This window comes from Tursiops truncatus, chromosome 3 (assembly GCF_011762595.2).
Source record: "Tursiops truncatus isolate mTurTru1 chromosome 3, mTurTru1.mat.Y, whole genome shotgun sequence".
Classification (NCBI taxonomy): domain Eukaryota; kingdom Metazoa; phylum Chordata; class Mammalia; order Artiodactyla; family Delphinidae; genus Tursiops; species Tursiops truncatus.
Window position 1 is genome coordinate 25,884,897 of NC_047036.1, and position 21,299 is coordinate 25,906,195.

General features: G+C 37.6%; 1 protein-coding gene and 1 long non-coding RNA gene across 3 annotated transcripts in view; one reads left to right on the plus strand and one right to left on the minus strand.

The window, feature by feature from the left end:
• The first annotated feature begins 53 nt into the window (after nt 1-53).
• Nucleotides 54-19,866, plus strand: C3H5orf22 (chromosome 3 C5orf22 homolog). Of its 2 annotated transcripts, XM_004315563.4 has the most exons (9): nt 54-209; nt 1,442-1,587; nt 3,804-3,953; nt 6,139-6,565; nt 10,035-10,097; nt 10,341-10,462; nt 12,467-12,533; nt 14,868-15,007; nt 18,086-19,866. In XM_004315563.4, exons 1-9 carry the CDS (start codon nt 129-131, stop codon nt 18,216-18,218), a joined length of 1,329 nt encoding a protein of 442 aa, XP_004315611.1. In that variant the 5' UTR covers nt 54-128; the 3' UTR covers nt 18,219-19,866. The 2 variants fall into 2 exon arrangements, with proteins under 2 accessions (XP_004315611.1, XP_019785759.1); XM_019930200.3 differs by lacking the exon at nt 1,442-1,587 and having other exon boundaries at nt 59-209.
• Nucleotides 9,434-21,299, minus strand: part of LOC141278263 (uncharacterized) — an 82,504-nt gene continuing 70,638 nt past the window's right edge. The window contains exons 2-3 of the long non-coding RNA XR_012330640.1: nt 9,783-9,855; nt 9,434-9,641 (exon numbers count right to left, since the gene is read on the minus strand). This is a non-coding gene — a long non-coding RNA (uncharacterized lncRNA). The remainder of the gene's footprint in view (nt 9,642-9,782; nt 9,856-21,299) is intronic.

Below are 21,299 nucleotides of genomic sequence, written 5' to 3' on the forward strand. Positions count from 1 at the left end.
TGCCCCCTACATCCTCCAATCCAGAACCACAACCGGGTGAGCGCGCGTTTCCTCTCGGGAGAGGAGGCGGGGTCGCAGCTCAAGCCTCTTTGAGTCCAGCTCGCTGGGACGCTGTCCCGAGGGAAAAGATGAGCGAGTTCACTGGAGAGTGCGCCCGGCTCCGGCGCTACCATGAGCTCCCGGTGTGGGTGGTGGAAGACCATCAGGAGGTGAGAGGGCGGCTGCCGGGCCTGGGGCAGAATCGCGCGAGGACCAAGGAGGCGGCGGAGCCTGGCCATCGGAGGCCAGAGAGATAACCAGCGTTAGTTATCCACGCGAGTTGCATTGCTGTGGAGAAAACACCAGAACGGTTAGCTTGGAAGAATAGGCGCTGACGTTTATGGGGCGCTTACTACGAGTCGGGCAACTCCTCTAACACTCGAGGCTCTGGTGGCATCGGGAGTCGAACGCGGGCAGTGTAACTGCACAGCCCCGAGTCCTCAACCTGCGCCTTGACGCAGGCTTCCTACTGTCTCCCGGCCTTTCTACACGTTCCTGCTGTGTAGCCGGGAGATTTTTGTTAAGAATGTGGACTGTCACCTGTGAAATGGTGCGAAGTAGCACTCATAGGGCCGTTAGTATTACTGTGTACGTAGTGTGTGCATAAATCTTTTAACAGGGTGCCCCGAGTTTATAGACACTAAAGATATGTTCTGTTTCTGAGGTAGTGCTACTTTGGAATAGCTAAAATGGTGCCCTAATCTAGATTTCTGGAAGCCTACAAGACAGTCCCGTGGTCTAAGACTTTTTTTTTTTTTTTAATAGCATTCATATGCCTTGAGAATGCTCTGGCTATGAAAGAGGAAGAGGGTGATTCCAGATTTGTGGATGAATAAAGTAAAGAGAATAGGAAGGAAGTTGGGTCTCTCAGGACCTAGAGACGGTGTGTATGTGTCTGAGAGAGCAAGCATAGGTTAGGTGGTGCTTTCAAATTCAGTCTTAAACTTAGAACTCTAGAGACCGTAACAAGACAAAGAGCCTTATAGACGACATAGCCCTGCACCACCACCCTAAAAGTGTGGAAAAGACCCAGAGACCCAGGTAGCTTGAACACATCTTTAATGCCAGAGAGGGTATTAACCAGCAGTTTTTTCCTGAGTACCAGTCCTGTCTGTTTCCCCACATTATCTTTGTGTTTGAGGTGGAGGCAGCATGGTGGTGAGAGATGCCCATTAAAGCCTTTGGAGGTGTAACTTGGAAGTTCTGAGGAAAAAATAAAGCTTGAGATGATTGTCTAAACCATGTGCAATGAACAAATTTAATATTTCCCTACTTTTTAACAACTTGGTGTGCTTCAAATTATGTGCAGTTATGTTTAGCATTGTTTTGCAGTCTGTAATTGAGTGTATGCTCATGAATTCAGTACCAATTCTGAATGTGTGCATGTATGTGTCTTTTACAGGTTCTGCCCTTTATATACCGGGCCATTGGCTCAAAGCATCTTCCTGCAAGTAATATAAGTTTTGTGCATTTTGATTCACATCCAGACCTCCTTATTCCTGTGAATATGCCAGCTGACACTGTATTTGATAAGGAAACACTTTTCGGGTAAAATGTGATTTTTGTTAACCATTTTTTATGCACCTGAAATACAATTTGCAGTAGATGATAAGCAATTAAGAGAAATAGTCTTTGCTAAGCTCATGAGTTTTGCTTTTGTTTGCCTTTTTTGTCTTATTTAGAACAAGTATGGACAAACTTTTTCTTAACGAACCAGGTAGTAAATATTTTAGGCTTGCTGGCCATATGGTCTCTGTTGCAACTACTTATTTTTGCCTTTGTGGTGTGAAAGCAGCTGTAAACACTACATAAACAAGTGTCAGTGGCTGTGTTCCGATAAAACTTTATTTGCAAAAACAGGTGGCCCAGCCAATGTTTACCAGCCTCTGCTTTAGAATTAGAATTTTAGAAGTCGGAGACTTTAGAAATTACCTAAGCCAGTTCACTCTTCTTTACCCCTTTAAAAGTTTGGTTACAGAGGCACAAGAAAATGTGTCTTGAACACATAGTTCAATAATTGTATAAGCAATGCATCTTTAATTTGTGTATCCTTTCTTCCAGTATTGAGTCCCTGCAACCTCCCAATTTGTTTCTTTTCAGGTCACAAATCCTATTGACTTTCAGTTATATAGAATCATAGAGGTGGACGTGAAATTGGTAATTTGTAGTCCATTCTTCAGGAAAGACATACCTAGTGTATCTCTAAATAGTGACTTACTGACCTCGCTTCAGTGATATAGTTCCCTGAAATCGTGTCACTGTCTCTTTACATATGTATTTGTTACAATGTAGCCTACTCATATAAAATGAAAAGTTACATAGCAGTAATTATCCTGTTGTAATATAAAATTAAAATATAAATGCTTGTGTGAATTAATTTTAGCCTACTGCATTTCTTTTAGTTGACTCTAAAACTAAAACTCAGAGAACTAATTTCTAAAGAAATGTGGTAGCTCTACCATTGTCCTTACTCTCTTTTATATTTAGAGATTTTATATTTTAGAAATTAAAAAGAGTTATGAAGCAGGTATGATGACTGTACAGTTAGTCATAGAATAATAGTTTTTAAACTTTTTTAATCTCAGGATTCCTGTACACCCTTAAAAATTCTTGAGTTTTTTTAATGTGAGTTATATTTATTGATATTTACCATATTTGAAATTAAAACTGAGAAATGTTTAAGATATTAATTCATTTCAAAATAATAGGACTTTATATGTTAGCGTAAGATATTTTTATGGAAAACAAATATATTTTCTTTTTTCTTTTTTTTTTTTTGCGGTACGCGGGCCTCTCACTGCTCTGGCCTCTCCCGTTGCGGAGCACAGGCTCCGGACGCGCAGGCTCAGCAGCCATGGCTCACGGGCCCAGCCGCTCCGCGGCATGTGGGATCTTCCCGGACCGGGGCACGAACCTGTGTTCCCTGCATCGGCAGGTGGACTCTCAACCACTGCACCACCAGGGAAGCCCACAATATTTAAATTTTACAGATCTCTTTAATATTTGCCTTTGTAGAAGACAGCTGGATTCTCGGATTCTGCATTCAGTCCGTTACCATATGTTGTTTTGGTGGAGGTATATGAAGAGTATTTTCATATAGCCTTTTCAGTTAATTGTGAATATTCTTTAATACTATACTAAAACGTGACAAGTGGTCATTTTTTAAAGCTTAGTTGGAATGTAGAATCCAGCAATTCAGGTTCACGTCTGAACAACTATGGTTTATGAGTCAGTCTTCCTTTCAAGAAAAATGGTGTTCAGCTTGCAATTCAATTATAAGTGCTTTTCCTTGAGACAACCGTTGTACTTCAAAATCTGTAACAGAAGTGCTTGCTGTGCACTTCCCATCTTGCCACACAGGTTATTTTAAAACGTATACTCAGGGTCAAAGTTTAATAAAATTATGAAAGACTTTCTCACGTGAAACTGGACGGGGGTGTGGGACACTGGTGCTTGGTAGTGATGAATACAGTGACTACTTGTAGAGTTTGGTGCCTTTGCCTTGATTAATCTTAGGACATCGACCACCATTGCATTGTACTGTCAGTGTAAATGTCAATACAGTGAAAAGGGGGAATAGTGCCTTGGTGTTCTTAGAAAAATTGTTTTGAACTAGTTACACTGAAAAGGTCTCAGGAACCCCTGCAAGGGTCCTTGGACCCCACTTGGAGACCTACTGTCTTAAAATATTGTTCTGAATGAAATTACATTTGGAAAAACCTACTTACTAACAGTTTTCATGCTTCCTCTCTATTTCTTTCCAGAGAATTAAGTATCGAGAATTGGATTATACCTGCAGTTTATGCTGGCCATTTTTCCCATGTAATATGGCTTCATCCCACATGGGCTCAGCAAATCAGAGAGGGCAGACATCATTTTTTAGTAGGCAAAGACACTTCGACCACAACAATCAGGTAATTTCCTCGTATTATGAGTATCAAAGGGATTGAATACTACTTCTATCTGATTTTAGGTCCCTGTAATAACTTATAAATATCTCCACACAAAAATGGGGTCAGATTAGCCCTCAACTCTTCCAAAAAGAGTTCTCGAAACAGCAGGAACAAATTTGCAAGTCTCTTGATCTTTTTCACACGTCATTTGTATTTTGTTGCTAGTCAAGTTGGTGTTTGAATAACATGATCTTCCTTCTCTGGAAACCTGGCTCCATTGATGACTAGCTCCATTAAATCATTGAAGTACCTTATAGACTTATATATTTAATGATAACATTTTATTATTTCCTTCCAATGTAACTTTTGTCTGCTGAATTTAAAAATTTGCAATGAAAAAGCAAAATTATCTCACTTTGGTCTTTTTATAAATTCAGTGGCTGAAAAGTAGATTTGGGGTTTTAATTTTATTAATATGGTGAGCTCTAGATAATTACCTAATCTAAATTAAATAGCAGCATTCTCTGACTTGAGTTACATATGCAATTATTTTTGGTGTATAAGCTATTTAACCAATGTTTTATGTAGCTTGTGATACTATAATATCTTTAGAAGTATCAGAATGTTCTTAGCTTTCTAAATTCTCTTGTTATGGGATGAATGTTTTAAGCAGTGGAATCATGACTTTCTAGAACCTGAAGGATAGTGGGATGAAATGGTAATACATTGAAAATGAAATACAGTCTATCTCACTGAAAATGATACTTTTTATTTCTGATTTATCCTTAATGATACAATTAACTTTTCTTGTATGTTCTTATCAATTGGACAAGTAACTTTTCTGTGTATACATAAAAATTGTATTTATTGAGGATATAATAACAAATTAAATAGGGCTCCACATACAAATATTATACATAATACTGGTTTATATGAAAGAGTGGTAGGGTTTTTATTAAGTACTTTGGTGAGTAGGCCTAATTTAACCTGTAACAGGTTTCTGCAAAATCAAATTAATTTTGAGCAATCTGAAACAGACATTTGATACTCAATGTGTAATGACAATATTAGGAAGATTTTTATTATCTCATGATTTTAGTTAATCCTGCAAATAAAAATTTATGGAAAAGACACACATATAGGTATGCAGTTTGAGATGTATGTATGTGTTTGTACAGATGTGAACAAAGTAAAATGTTCCTTATTAAGAATACAGATTTAGATTGGAGGATACAGCCTTTGTCTTTCTTAGGATGGTACAGTTTTTAATAATCTTGGACATTAGTTTTATTGTCATTAATCTTTTCTTAGAAAATTGAATCTTTTTAAACTTAAGGCTGTATATGCTAGAGGAGGGTGGGTGGGAAATAAATGTTAACCATTATTTTAATTGGGTAGATCCTACCTCTGGAAGAAGCATTTGGTTTTGCTGTTCAAAGTACTTACCAAGGCATAATACAGTTGAAAAGCTTAAGAACATGCTGATATGTCTAAAATCAGAAATCTACAACTTGTGAAATGCATTCTGTACATGCACAAGATTTTTTTAAGTTGCTTTGCATATTAAAATATTATAGTTATATAAAATTTAATGAAGCTTTGAAATATGTCAGAGGGAGTTTCTATTATTTTAAATTATTACCAGATATAATTTTTCTCTTCAGTGATTTTTTTGGGTAAAGATCCAGCTGGTATGAGAGAGATCCAAAGCACTGGCTAAACAGGACCATTTATTTCTTTCTCATGTTAGAGTTGACCACACACAGTCAGAGCCAATGTGACAGCCCTACAGTTTGGAGAACGCCAGTGTCTTCTGTCTTGTTGCTCCCCCGTCTCTAGAGTATCGCCTTTGTCCTCAGAGTCCAAGTGGGGCTTGCCACCACCTTGTTCACATGCCAGTCGATGGGGAGGGGAGGATGAGGCTCTGTACACTTCTCTTCCACTCATGGCTTTTGACCAGAATTTAGTCAAATGGCCACACCTAGCTGCAAGATAGACTGTGAAATATGGTCTTTACTTTGGGCTGTTGTGTGCCCAGCTAAAAATTTGGGGAACCCTATTTCCATAGAAGAACAGGAAGTACAAATATTAGAGACAGCTCTCCAGTTTTTGTCAAATATGTCCTTTCTTGTATTTCTGAAATTCTATATGAAATGTCAGCTAATTTGTCCTTTCGTCTTTAAAATATTTTTTTCCTCTGATCCAGGGTTACAAGTACAGATCATTACTTTCTAAGTGATGGTCTTTATGTAACTGAAGACCAGCTAGAGAACCAAAAACCTTTACAATTGGATGTAATTATGGTGAAACCTTATAAACTCTGTAACAATCAAGAAGAAAATGACACAGTGTCTTCTGCTAAGAAGCCAAAGCTAGCACTGGAGGATGCAGAGAACACTGCCTCTACTAATGGTGAATCTTGTTCAGAAGGACTGGAAGACTCAGTGACACAGAGAAGAGACCAAACTTGTCTACAACCATCATGTTCATGTTCTTCTGAAAGCCAAGAATGCCACACTTCAGTCAGCACTGGAGAAATCCTGAAAATTTTGGAGAAAGGGGATGCATTTGTTTTAGATATTGACTTAGATTTTTTTTCAGTCAAGAATCCCTTCAAAGAAATGTTCACTCAGGTAAATGGGGTATTTTTTTTTTTTTTTTGATGTAGACCATTTCTGAAGTCTTTATTGAATTTGTTACAGTATTGCTTCTATTTTATGTTTTGGTTTTTTGACCACGAGGCATGCAGGATCTTAGCTCCCCCACTAGGGATTGAAACCCTCGCCCCCTGCATTGGAAGGCGAAGTCCCAACTACTGGACCACCAGGGAAGTCCCAAATGTGATATTTTTAAAACGTGGCTCTGGAGAATTGTATGAAATTTCTGTAGATCAGGGATCAGGAAACTTTTGGCAGACAGGCGGATAGTAATCACTTTGTGGGGGACCCCATGTGGTCTCTGTCACATATTCTTTGTTGTTTTTATACCCTTTAAAATTGTCAATACTATTCAATTTTTTTATACCCACTGGAGGGATATACAAAAACCATAGGCCATAGGTTGCTAATCCCTGCTCTAGATAGTGTTATTTTGCATTTATTAATTGGGGTAGTGTGTACACGGGTGGTTGAAAAAAATAAAATCATATACAGTTGCCCCTTGAACAACATGGAGGTTGGGGCACCAGCCCTCTGCACAGTCAAAAATGTGCGTATAACTTTGTACTGGGCCCTTGGTATCCACAGTTCCACATCTGAAGATTGACCCAGCCGTGGATCGTGTAGAACTGTAGTATATATTCACTGAAAAACGCCACATATGGACCCATGCAGTTCAAACCCATGATGTTTAAGGGTCAGCTGTAGTACAAAAAGGTGTATACGTTAAAAAGTGTATATGTCACTCTCTTACTCCTTCTCCATTCCCCCAGTTTCTTAGAAACAAATACCATGGCTAGTTTCTTGGTATATCTTTCCAGAGATATTCTATGTATATACAATCCCATGTGACAGATTTTTCACTGAACATTGAGGTGCCTGATTACACATGTATGATTTGTAGCTAATGATTCAGTCCTGTGATCCTTCAGGTACCTCATCAGATCTTAAATGAAAATCACCAGACACTATTAGTATGCACAGATCTGAGGTAGAACTATGTGTGCCTTTAAGAAACTGGTAAATTCATGATCCAAGTGAGCATTCCCAGGTGCATTTTATGAGCACATATAACTGCTTACCTTAACATTTGGGAGGTTGTTCCAGATTGGTTCTTTTGGGGATTCAAATTAACTGTCTTCTTTCTACCTAAGTTCAGTATTTGATTCATGACAATGATGTTGCACTTTACACTCCTTGTTCTGTGTGCATATCGGAAGCCATTGTGATTTATCTAAATTATCAAGGATCTTTAATAGGTACTGATTAAAAATAGGTAAAATTGGAGAATGTACAGTTGACCCTTGAACAACACAGAGGTTAGGGGTGCCGATTCCCTGTGTAGTCAAAAATCCAGGTATAACTTTTGACTCCTCCAAAATTTACTAATAGCCTGCTGTTGACCGGAAGCCTTACTGATAATGTAAACAGTAAATTAACACATACTTGGTATGTTATATGTATTATATACTGTATTCTTATAATAAAGTAAGCTAGAGAAAGGAAAATGTTGAGGACATCATAAGGAAAATACATTGACAGTACTGTACTGTATCAATACCATAAGTTTATATCATGTTAATAAGATGAACCTACATCAGTATTGTCTCTTATGATACAAAACACTGTTATACGTATTACTAGCACTAGATATCAAAAATGAAAAGATAATGTGACAAAGTCATATTTATTTACAGTTATAACGATTCATGCATTGATAATGAGGAAGCAGCAATGTGATTGCTTTACAGTAGCCTAGTGTAATTTGACACGATTGCTTCACGGTAGCCTAGCCTCTATGCTAATGAATGAATCGTTGTAAAAATTTTATGACATACAGTATTACAGTCATATTCGTAGTACAGTATTGGAAACATTGTTATATTTTTTTAAAAACCACTTATGTGATAAGATGACATGCAGTTTCTCCAGTTAGGAGAGAGAGGGGCATACTGTACAGTAATGTAATTCTTTGAAAGCGAAGTTGTAAAACAGTAGGAAAACTAACCCATTATTAATTTTATAGTAATATCATTCATCTTGTGTCTATGTAAGGATAGGTTAGTATCTATGTACATTTTATGCATTCTTGACATACTTTTTCTTAATTTTTTCAGTATTTCTAGGCTATACAGTTGGTCTGAAAATTTTTTCAAATTGTTGCAGATCTCCAAATACATTTCCAATATACAGAAAAATATCCATGTATAAGTGGACTTGTGTAGTTCAAACCCATGTTGTTCAAGGGTCAACTGTAGTGCAATCTGGATCAAGAATGGGGGAACTAGAGTGCTCTCCCAGCTTGCAGTAAGGGGGAAAAATTGCCCTCTGCTTCTTTCCTGCTATTGTATATGGACCAGTGACTATAACTACCAGCATTCAGAATTATGAAATGACCTTAGAAATATTTAGAAAACATGAGAATGGGCATACCTGGAAGCTAAAAAACCTGACTTTATGAATTTATCCTACAAATATACTCACCAAATCCTTGTAATGGGAATTTCTAAAAGGTTACATAAGAAACTTAATGACAGTTATTCCTTTTCCTGTGCTATAAGGAAACTTGAGAAAGTGGGGATATTGTTTCCTTTATATCCTTTGGTTCTGTAGAACTTTTTGAAAGGAGCATGTATTATACCTTATAGTTTAATAGCTATTTTTTAAAAAAACATGTTCAGAAGTCAGAAAGAGTTAAGTTCTGTTTGTTACTTCTGCTTATTAGCTGTATGATCTTGGGAAAATTACTTAACCTTTCAGACCCACAGTTTCTTCAAGTATAAAATCAAAATAATAATCATACCCAGCTCACAGGGTTGTTATGATGAGGATAGTGCACCGCTTTGTGCTTAAGGAATTTTAGGTCTTATGTGTAACCCCTTCCTGACAATGCTCCTAAATAGGATTATTGGGGCCAGATATACCTACCTATAGTGGGGCTGCCTGGCTGTGCTGAATAAGAGGAGACATTCTCCTGCAAAATCCTTCCATTGCATCTGCCTCCAGGATTGCCTTTGTACTCCAGAGCTCTCTTCTGTGGCTAGGGAAAGAGCTGCAAAGGGAACATGGAGAGTTTTGTTATTGTTGTTACTAAGATATGTATATTTCCCATAAATAGCGAAAATCTGTTCAGATCCTAGGATGTATCCATTTATAGAGTAGAATATTATTAGAAATATTTTCATCTCATTACCTGTTAGCCATTAAGTCTTCTTCCATAGCTAATTTTTACACATTCTTGTCATGCCCAGATGGATAGAGTTACCCTAAAGAAATGGTAATATTTACAATGAAATATGAATTATACATATTCCCTGATTTTCCCTGACTAACCTTTAAATGATTATCTAAGATGTTCTTGTATCACAGCCATTTTTTATTTAAAGCATATCATTGAAAAATTAATCTTTTTTCTAGTATATGGAGTTTTTGTTTTGTTTTCCAGGAGGAGTACAAAATCTTAAAAGAGCTGTACCAATTTAAAAAGCCTGGTACCAACCTGACAGAGGTATCCTCCATTTGTTTCTTTTGTGTTTGTCTATTTATCACATATCTAATAATAGCTTACATGGTGTTGGAGTACTCGCACACAACTGTCCAAAATCTTGGTGTGTGTTTCTTGGGGAAGCCCATGGTTAGTACTTGAAAAATTATGTTTTAACTAATTGAATCAAATTTTCATTGTAATGGGATTTCACTTGTTTTTTTGAAAGAGTAACTATATAATCTCAGCTTTTCAATGTGTTTAAAGGAAGATTTGGTAGATTGTGTTGATACTCGAATTCATCAATTAGAAGATTTAGAAGCTGCTTTTGCCGATTTGTGTGATGGTGATGATGAAGAAACTGTACAGAAATGGGCTTCATATCCTAGGTAAGACCCTCAATTTTTTTTTTTCTTCAACTCCACTGTATTTAATCCTACATATATTGCTAAATTTGCTAGATAAATTGCTTTTGAAAAATTAGTATCTTCTTGGGACTTCCCTGGTGGCACAGTGGTTAAGACTCTGCGCTCCCAATGCAGGGAACCCCAGGTTCGATCCCTGGTCAGGGAACTAGATCCGACATGCATGCCGCAACCAAGAGTTTGCATGCCACAACTAAGGAGTCGGCGAGCGGCAACTAAGGAACCTGCCTGCCGTAACTAAGACCTGGTGCAACCAAATAAATAAATATTTTTTAAAAAATTAGTATCTTCTTTTGCTATGTGTATTACCTATTTAAAATATTCAGTGCAATTTTCACTTAAAAATAAAATGTTCAGAAACATCCCTGAAATATAAGTATCGTAAAACTTTATTGTCACTAAGGAAAGCAGTGGTATGGAAGAATAAACCATAGTAGTATTAATCATATCAGTAAATACTGATCAGGCACTTTTTTCCTCTTCAGTATAGGGCACTAGATCTAAAAATGATTCCCTCCTTTTTGAAATTATGATGGAAGATGGAGTTATAGAAATAAGCCACAGGACATGATTCTTCCCAGGAATGTTGAAGTGTACCTACTATATTGTGATTTTGTGAAGTCTTAAGCCAAGTTTAAAATTAAATGAAACAAACAAAATAGCCTGACAACTTTAGAATCCTGAATCTAGCCACCTCCACTGAAACCCACCTGCCTACTGAGCACACTTAGCTCTTCACCACCTGCAGGCGGTTCTGTCACAGCCTTGAAGAAACAACAAGGCTACAACAGTGGTGAGTTTAAACTGTGACTGGAATTGGAGGAAAAAAAGGATAGCACAAAGGAAAAGTGAGTCAGACAACAAGAAACGTCTCCCCAAACTTGCCATGCCCCTAAAGGGTCAGACCCTCAGCATGAAGGAGTCTTCACTATTCCTAAGGAAATAGAAGAGGTGGGTGAGTAGGGTCCAGAAGCCCAGAAAGTGTCGTTAATAGAAAGGGAGAAGTAATAGGGTAAGTGGGTAGACAGGCCTCCATGCCTTCCTTTTGTCTTTATTTTTTTCCCTCCCAGCAGATAAGTGGGTATTGGTAGAGGTGGCATTAAAATACTAGAAACACTAATTAATCAGGGCTTCCAAAGAGTTCCATCTATATTAAATAACTTAAAAGCACCATTGTTATTATATCAGACAGTATAAAACTTTTCCAGTTATAATTGTATATGTCAATAAATATGTCCTTAATTTTTTTTTTTTAACTTTTGGGAAACTATCTTTTCTCATCACAGGGTGCTAAAGGCACTTAGTTTTCTTGCTGATCAAAATAATTTTTAAAGTCACAGCAGAACTTCCATTTTTAAAGAAGAGGAAAACGTCAGTTTCTTGAGTGCTAATTTTTAATCTTTAACACAATCTGTAATCTTTTAAGTAAGAAGACAGCAGGGAGGGGCTTCCCTGGTGGTGCGGTGGTTAAGAATCCACCTGCCAATGCAGGGGACGTGGGTTCGTTCCCTGGTATGGGAAAATCCCTCATGCGGCAGAGCAACTAAGCCTGTGCACCACAACTGCTGACCCTGCGCTCCAGAGCCTGCGAGCCACAAGTACTGAGCCCGCGTGCCACAACTACTGAAGCCCGCACATCTAGAGCCCGTGCTCCGCAGCAAGAGAAGCCACAGCAATGAGAAGCTCGTGCACCGAAACAAAGAGTAGCGCCCGCTCGCCGCAACTAGAGAGAGGCTGTGCACAGCAACAAAGACCCAATGCAGCCAAAAATAAATTAATTAAATAAATTTTTAAAAAAAGAAAAGAAAACAGCAGGGAACCTTTGTTTCTTAATATTTTAAGATGATATTTGAACAATTTTAATTTCCCAAGAATCATATGAAACATATTGTTAATGGTAAATTTCATTTGCTACTATAATTTTAGTTGAGGTGATGTGATGTTTAATTGAGGGGTGCTTTTTTCCAGAATGGAATCACTAGTTCCACTGGTACAAAGTTTGAAAAAACGGATGGAAGCGCCGGACTATGAAATGGTAAATACTTACATTGAAGTATAAAATGACCCTTTAAGAAAGGCATTTTTCTGGCTAGAAAAATGTGCTCTTTGTTAAAGTGATTCACTTTTATTTGTGTTCCTGGAAAGTGTGAGTGGATTTAAAAAAAAAAAGAAGAAGAAGAAAAAGAAATACATACTTTTTAGAAGCCAGAACACTAGAAAAGTTTTCCAGGAAAAACACACTTTTGCCAATTTTATGTATGAAGTAAAAGTACTGTGGATTTATTAACTTTGCCTATGGTCAGATCTCTCCTTGCCAGAGAAAAGATTTCTTTTAGGAAAGAAAATTTCTACATTTGCTCATTCTTTGTTGGTTCATTTTTATACTCCCTTCCCCCTTCTTTCTTTCCTCTCTCTCTGAAAACTTCTGATTGTAAAAACCAAATAGAAGGACAATAGAAGCCATTGTAGCCAGCACATCTTAACTGTATTAGCTGTATAAATTTGTTTGCCAACAGCAATCTGAATGCTGTGTCAAAAGAAGATGCCTTTAATGATAATTTCTTTTATTTTTATATCATTTTGTAGTATTTAAGCATAAATTTTCCCATTTGAAGTTCAGGTACCTTTTCTCAAATTTTGTGCCAGAGCTGAGACCTCCAGGTCTTCTGCTTCTTTTACTTCTGGTGTTTATTTTACTTTAATAAATTGTGGTTTTGCTGTAGTGTTTTATTTTTTTGTGGAATATAATCATACCACTTTATTTGAACTGAAGTTTATGTATTTATTTAATGCTAACTTTGTAAGAATAAAACATACCAGCAAAAGAATATTTTGGTTAAATCAGAGATAACTCAAGACTCACCCTTTTTTTTAATGGCAATTATTAAGAATGATAGAAGACATTTAGGGTTTAAAACTCCTTTGAGCTCACGTGATATTATTGAATGTGTCTTCATGCAGGTCTACTTTAGTCATCACATGGCATCTGAACTTTCTGATGGTGGAGGGGGTGCGGTTTTGTACATCGTTTGTTGAGAAAAAGGATGGCATAGGCTTGGTAGCAGATTGTGTAATCAAATATAATGTGCCCATAGCTGCAGGGTTAGAACACTAGGTGTTTTGATCATTTTAGTAGAAAAGAACATGCAGAGTCTCTGTTTTTAGTGCATTGACTGATGATTGCCAGTTAAATCTTTGATGTGTATCCAGAGCCTCCAGTAATACAGTAGATTAGTGTTTGTTTCCATACTTTGCACTTACGTACCCTAGGCAAAGCTACAATATATTTGAATTCCAGTTTTCAGAACTTTAATGCAGAGGCTGCAAAATGTCAGCCTGTGGGCCATTTCTAGCTCTTAGGCACGTTTAGTGCTAAGACTGGAACACCAGTCATTTATATTTACAACACATGTATAAGATATCAGTATATGTGGTTATACATGAAGCATACACAAGAAACTCAAAACAGTAGGTTCAGTAAGGTAGGAGGAAGTCTTCCCCTTGTATCGTCTTGAAGCTTTAAATGTAGTACTCATTACATGTATTTAAAAAGTAAATAGGGGGCTTCCCTGGTGGCGCAGTGGTTGAGAGTCCGCCTGCCGATGCAGGGGACACGGGTTCGTGCCCCGGTCCGGGAAGATCCCACATGCCGCGGAGCGGCTGGGCCCGTGAGCCATGGCCACTGAGCCTGCGCGTCCGGAGCCTGTGCTCCACAACGGGAGAGGCCCACATACCGCAAAAAAGAAAAAAAAAAAAGTAAATAGGGACTTCCCTGGTGCCACAGTGGTTGGGAGCCCGCCTGCCAATGCAGGAGACGTGGGTTCGAGCCCTGGTCTGGGAGGATCGCACATGCCGCGGAGCAACTAGGCCCATGCGCCACAACTGCTGAGCCTGTGCTCTAGAGCCCGTGAGCCACACCGAAGACTCAATGCAGCCAAAAATAAAGTAATTAATTTTTTTTAATCTGTTAAAAATAAGTAAATAAAAAGTAAATAAAATAATTTGTTGAAAGAAAAGTAAGGTGAGAATACTATGTACCAATTTATATTAGCTTTTAGAGTCCAGGTGAAAAGGACAATTTGCTAGAAAATGTAAATTATCAAAATAGACTGAAGTAAAGACAAACTGAATGAATCCACAATTATAAAATAAAGAATTATTCCTAGAAAAGGCATCAGGCCCAAACTGGTGTACAGACCAGTTCTTCCAAAACTTCGAAGTATAAATAACTGCTATGGCATGGAAACTATTAAGGAAGAAACAATCCTAATCCACAAAAATATTAAAAATTTGTCAGCAAGGCCATAAATGGTTAAAGAATCTTCTGAAAACAACATTACCTTGTAATTTTTAATTGTCTTATTTTCAGGTTCACCAGGCTGGTCTAACCTGTGATTATTCAGAACTTCCTCACCATGTCAGCACAGAACAAGAAATTGAATATCTTATTCAATCTGTGTATTACGTTCTAAAAAATTTGCCAAAACCTACTGTAGTGACAATTGCAAGGTAAGTGTGGTAGCTTGAATAATGGCTCACCAAATATGTCCACATCCTTATCTCCAGAGCCCGTGAATATGTTGCTTTATATGCCAGAAGGGACTTTGCATATCTGGTTCACTCAAGGAGCTTGAAATTGAGGAGATTATCCTGGATTATCCGGGTGAGCCCAGTGTAATCACAGGGGTTATTATAAGAGAAAGGCAAGGAAGGTCAGAATCAGAGAGATTGGACGATGCTAGACTGCTGGCTTTGAAGATGGAGGATGGGGCTTTGAGCTAAGGAATTCATGCAACCTCTAGAAGCCAGGAAGACAAGGAAACAGCTTCTTCCCTAGAGCCTAGAGAAGAATTACAGCCCTGACAGCACCTTTATTGTAGGACTTCTGATCTCCAACACAACTGTAAGGTAATAAATTTGTTTTGCTTTAAGCCACTAAGTTTATAGTAATTTGTTACAACAGCAGTGGGAAATTAATTCATCTCCGTAGATGAATCTAATGGTTACTAATGCAGTAGTCCTTACCTACTAATTTTTTTACCTACTCAGCTCGAAATTCAGGTGTTATATTTTCTCTTTCCTATTAGTGATAGTTGGCAAACAACATACAACTCCTGTTAATCTTGTCTTTGAAGTTGGTGATGTTATTCAGTTGAACATAAGAATTCCTGTTTCTGTGTCCTACAGATGAATATTTAGCTGCTACCACGTTTTAAATTTGAATGTACTAATATGCTGAATAGTTACAACAATTTAATAAAAATTTCTTTTCTATGTTAATCTTTGGACTCATTTTGTATGTAACTGAGTTTCTAAAATAAGTACTTTAAATGCTCAGGCAACTAATATTACATATTTTATGAGAAATATTTATGAGAATTCTTTTACCATCCTGAATGAAATTCATAGATAATCTAATCTATATACACATAATTTAAATATATTTAGATAGCATTTATAATATATAGATTATATCGTTGTCTTAATCCATTCAGGCTGCAATAACAAAAATATCTTAGACTGGGTGGCTTATAAACAACGGGAATTTATTTCTCAAAGACCTATAGGCTGGAAAGTCCAAGATGAAGGCCACCAGCAGATTCAGTGTCTGGTGAGGACCTGCTTCGTGGTTAATAGAGAGCCATCTTCTCCCTGTAACCTCACATAAAATGAAGGGGTGAAGATGCTCTCTAGGACCTCTTTAATAAAGGCATTAATCTCATTCATGAGGACTCCATCCTCATGACCCAATTACCTTCCAAAGACCTCCACCTCCAGATATAATCACATTGGGGATTAGGTTTCAACATAGTAATTTTGGGGCACACAAACATTTAGTTTATAGCGGTAACCTACCTATACACATAATTTAAATATATATTTATATATCCACACACCAAAAAAATCGTAACATAAAGGAGAAATGAAAGTAATTGATAATAGAGTAATATATATTAAGATGCCACACCAAACTGGCATCTTTACAAAGAGTCACTAAATGCAATTGTTAAAAATGCCAACAGATCCAATGTGTCGTATTGCCCAAATACCATGAACAGCACTGCCATGGCAACATGGTTAGTCTAGTCACAAGAACCTCTTGGTAAAGTTCTGAACTTAAAGTCCAATCTTCCCTCAATTCACAGAGTATTTGCAGTCCTGGAAAATTTAGTTTAATCCATTTTCAAAAATACTTTGTTCATATGTAGAAGAGTATTAAATTCTAGGCTCAAAAAATTAAAAACAGGTTTTTCACTTATATAAGTGCTCAGTGGACCTTGGAGACTGTACAGGACACGGGACAATTCATATTCACATTGCAGGACTATCCTGCATATTGCAAGCACTCAAGCAGCCCTGACCTCTTCCCTGGTCCCCTAGTTGTCATTGTGACAATCAAAACTGTACCTGCAGATTTCCAAAACTCCCTCTTGTGGGTAGCTCCCATCAAGAGCTACTCTAATACTGTTTTAAAGAAGCCAGAAATCTTTGTGAAAGCATTGAAATGCCCCTTATTTTTTAAGGCTAATAAATCAAACTTTTACATATCCTGCTTTCTTAAAGTAGACATTTATCCATATGTGTATGTTAGACAGTATTTAATAATTTAAAATTGTTTACATCAAGCCTCAAAAATAACCTAATCACCATAGAATGAAATGAGCTCATCTGAAGTCTTAACAGATTGTTTCTTTAGGTCGAAAATACTTGTGATAAGGAGTAGGCTAGATAACGAATCCCATTTCCTCCTATAAAGATTTCTATGTCATTTTCCAATCCAGTGGGATTGCCAATGGATTTCCTCACCCCAGTTCAGAACCAGGAGACACTGATAAAATCATTTCAGATACTAATCCCGCTAAAATTATCAGCGACATTGTTACTGGCTGGTGCCACTCAAATTACAGTTGGCGATTCTAGAAAGACCCAAAATGCAGATTCCTGCCCCATCGCACTTTACTCTCTTCTCTTAATACTACCTAGGAGACTAATCCCAGCACCAGGACATCCGCACCTTTCATTTTGGATGATCTTGTACGCTTGTGTGGTTAGCAGATTGTTTATAGAAGCAGAACCCTTTTATCGGTTGGAATGCCTCTACTGTCATAATTTCTAGCCTGAGTGTACACATAATAAAAGAATGTGAAACATGATGCCCAGTCACTAATATAATTAGCCCCAGTGTTCCCAAGCAACATCTCCCTTTCAGGGAAACAACAGTCTAGTATTAAGCACTGAGGCTTTGAAGACATGCTGTATGGTTCTGAATCCCATCACCAACACTTACTAGTATGTGGCCTGTGCAGGTTAATCTTTCTCTGTTTCAGACTCCTTTAAAGGGATGGTAAATGTACCTATTTCATAGAGTTGCTGAGAAGATTAAAGAACATAATTCATGTAACGCGCCTGACATAGAGTAAACGTTTAGTAGCTTTCAACAGTTATTATACCAAAATTCAACACAGCTTCTTCATTTCTAATTTACATTGAAGTCAACACATGCAGGCTTTTCCTCACTTCACAGTATGATCTCATCCTATTTATGTGTATTTTTCTTTTCCTTTCTCTTTCTCTGCTTGGTTCCAGGTCAAGTCTGGATGATTATTGTCCTTCTGAGCAAGTTGACACCATTCAAGAAAAAGTCATCAGTGTGCTACGCTCCCTCTATGGGAGTCTAGACGTTCACCTGGTGTATTCAGCAGAGTCCACTTCATCTTGAAACATCACAACGCTAGGCTCCTATTAACATCTTGATGTAGTAACAGGGTTTTCATTAACTTGTTTGCAAATGAATCTTCCAGAGAACACTTTGTTTTAATATTAACTTTCATTTAAAATCTTGCAGGTATTTTGAATCTCCGAACAGGTATCACCAGTTGTTGAATGATGGCAGGGTTTTTTTGGCATCAAGTCTACCCCCAGTTGATGGAACTGATGCTCATCTTTCTTCCTGTCCATCACTGTCATCTTCACTTTTGTGAGGGTTTTTTTCCTCTTTTCCCTTCTTCCCCTTAGGTTGGTTGGACTGTATGAGATTTATTCATTTATTCATTCACTCACCCAACTGACATTTTTTGAGCACATTCATCTGCCAGACATAATTAAGTGCTGGTTATATGGTAACAAACAGAATAGACAAGGCCCCTGCCCTCTTGGTGGACAGCTGAGAAGCAAATTATGGATTGTGAGACATGTTATGAAGGAAAGGAAAACCACAGACATGTCTTAGGCATGCTCTCAGTACTCAGGGCACCCTGGGCTTACAGGAAGGTAACATTCTCAGAAGCTACTAGCAAAATAATGATAATAATAAAAAAACTTGCCAGTCCATGAAAATGTTCTAGGAAGTCTACCTTTCCAAGACTTAGGATTGTGGCCCAACTCTTATGAAATGCTCTCAGCATTGTTGGTATTGAGGGGGTCTATTTGAGTAAATTCAACCAAACAAAAAGTAACTTTTCTTCGCTAATCAGAAAAACCCTCCAGGATTTTTTGTTCCTCCAGATGGTCAGAATGGGTGTCAATTACCATTATATCAATAGTTCCTAAGTGCCACTTTATTGGCAGTCTGGGTTGATAATTTTTTCAAATAAACCAGCTTTTTCTGTAAATAGTAGGGAAAAGAAGTTAAGTCCTTAATTCTGATCTACCATAAATACCCAAGGACGTAACTGCCTTCCACCAGTCTCTCCATGAGTAAGAGACCGTACCTAAGTCACTCTTGATCATGGAACTTTTCGTTTACTTAATTTGCCAAAATCTTCCTCTTTTCAGTATTCCTCGTGTTCAGTAATCATTTTTAGCCACCTCCTTGGTTTCCTTTCCTTTAAAAGGTCAGGTGGCATTTAAAGAAAAAAAAAATACATCAATCCTCATTCCTAATACAGCAGTCGTTTTCATTTTTGCATGTAGCTTTTAAGCCTTGACCACAGGGGTACAGTTGCATGTAGCTAAAATTATAGTGTGTTACCTAACTTGATGGCTAATACCCAAGGTCACATTGCCATTGCCACTCAGTAGGTGGCACCAGATCCTGTTTTTCCAATGATTCTATTTTCTAGCAAACTTTTCTTGTCATTAAGTTGATCTCCCAATGCTAATAAGTATAAATGCTTATTTCTGTTGTGAAAAGCAAAGCAAACTGATTCAGCTTTCCATTTTTGATAGAACATTATGTGCCAAAAAGCTTTATTTCCCTGTAAAATCAGAATGCAAAATAGTGCTATTGTTTATTTTTTAATTTTGAAAAAATTTATTAGAGTTCTGTAAATGATGTTACTTTTATAAGTAAGTTATTTTATCAGCTAAAGTAAATAAAAAGGTGTGTTTTGAGGTTTTAAAGATTTAAAACCAAACTGTAGCACTAATTAATTGTGTATGATCTTGGTGTGTTCATAGCCTTGGTAAGTCTGGTTTAGTAGTCATTTATTACGATTCCCATGAACTCTGATGAGATTCATCATTGTTTTAACTCAGGTAGAATAAAAGGGCATGAATTTCCTTTTTAGGAACATTCAGATCATTTGGTTCTCATGCTCTGTAATTCTCATTGAAGAATAAAATTCAGTCCCTACTTGTTGACCATAACCAACTTAGTAAATTATGTCGCTGCACATTTCAAATAGGAAGATACTTAGTTTATCAAGACATCCTTCATTTGTGTTCTAAGTGCCAATGAGGAATACCACAGTACCATGCCTTGGATTATTTACAAGTATCACTAAAGCATGGGATTTTGAGCAGCTTTTTTGAAAAATGTGAATTAAATGTAAGATTAGGCCATACCTTTGATAATTGACAAGTACGTATTTCCCAGTGTCTAGGGGGAATTTTTTTTTAAATCTCTAGAAGTGTTTTCTGTAGACATCTATCTGTAAGTGTTCTAGGTTCTCAAGGAGCTCTTAGTCAAGTCCTTCACTTTTTATATAACATTCTCTCCAAATCTTCCTTTGGTTTTAGCAGTAGTGGTCCCACATTGCTGGCAATATATGCATTGTACTGCCAATAGTTTACAGGATGTTTCTTAGTATAAGATTATCTCACCAAACTTAAGAGAAAGCACTTTCATGAAACTTAGGGAGTTTTTGTTGGACATCTTTCAGAAATGCTCAAGATACATGAGGATCACATGTAAAAATACTATTGGGCTGTGCTGTACTACCTGGTCATCCTGAGTTGCAACACTCTCTTGAAGTGCTTGTTTGTGAACTAACTGGTCCTGGACCGCCTCTGGTTTTGTAGGTCTAACTGCCCTCGTGGAATTCCAAACATCAGTGCCATCCTTTCCCTTTATTCGTTATTTGAGTTCAGCAAATGAAGTTACAGTGACTAAGGAGCCTTCTGTGAACCTTGATTCTTAGGAGAGAGTTCTCTGAACAGTGAATATTCTAGTCACTCACTGGAAATTAGTAAGTTGGCATTCTGTACATTAGTATCTTGTGAGTTTGGTTCCTGTGATTCAGAAGCAGGAGCCCATTTCAGAGGCTGAGGCAAGCCTCAGGGTGTACAGTGTCTCTTCCTTTGAAGACCTTCCTTGGTGACATGTCAGCCAGCCTACAGCTACAGCATTCCTACCATGTCTCTAACTTCAAAACGTTCTTCACCAGCAAGCAGATCTCTGAAGCTGATGGATCAGACATCAGCACTGCTTAGAAGCCTTAGCACCCTAGCTGATAAGATCACGCCAGGATCAAGACCAGAAGTGTCATGACTGAAACAGAGCAGCGCATCGTGGTAAGAGTGTGAACTTCCAAGGGCCACTGCCTGGCTCCATTGCCCCCTTCTCCACGTTCCGGCTGTG

Bases quoted from the DNA above. Each gene is read 5' to 3' on its own strand.
- C3H5orf22 (XM_004315563.4), top strand. From the start codon at position 129: ATGAGCGAGTTCACTGGAGAGTGCGCCCGGCTCCGGCGCTACCATGAG. The intron at 210-1,441 runs GTGAGAGGGCGG...TGTCTTTTACAG, and splicing joins TGGTGGAAGACCATCAGGAG to GTTCTGCCCTTTATATACCG. The intron at 10,098-10,340 runs GTATCCTCCATT...ATGTGTTTAAAG, and splicing joins CTGGTACCAACCTGACAGAG to GAAGATTTGGTAGATTGTGT.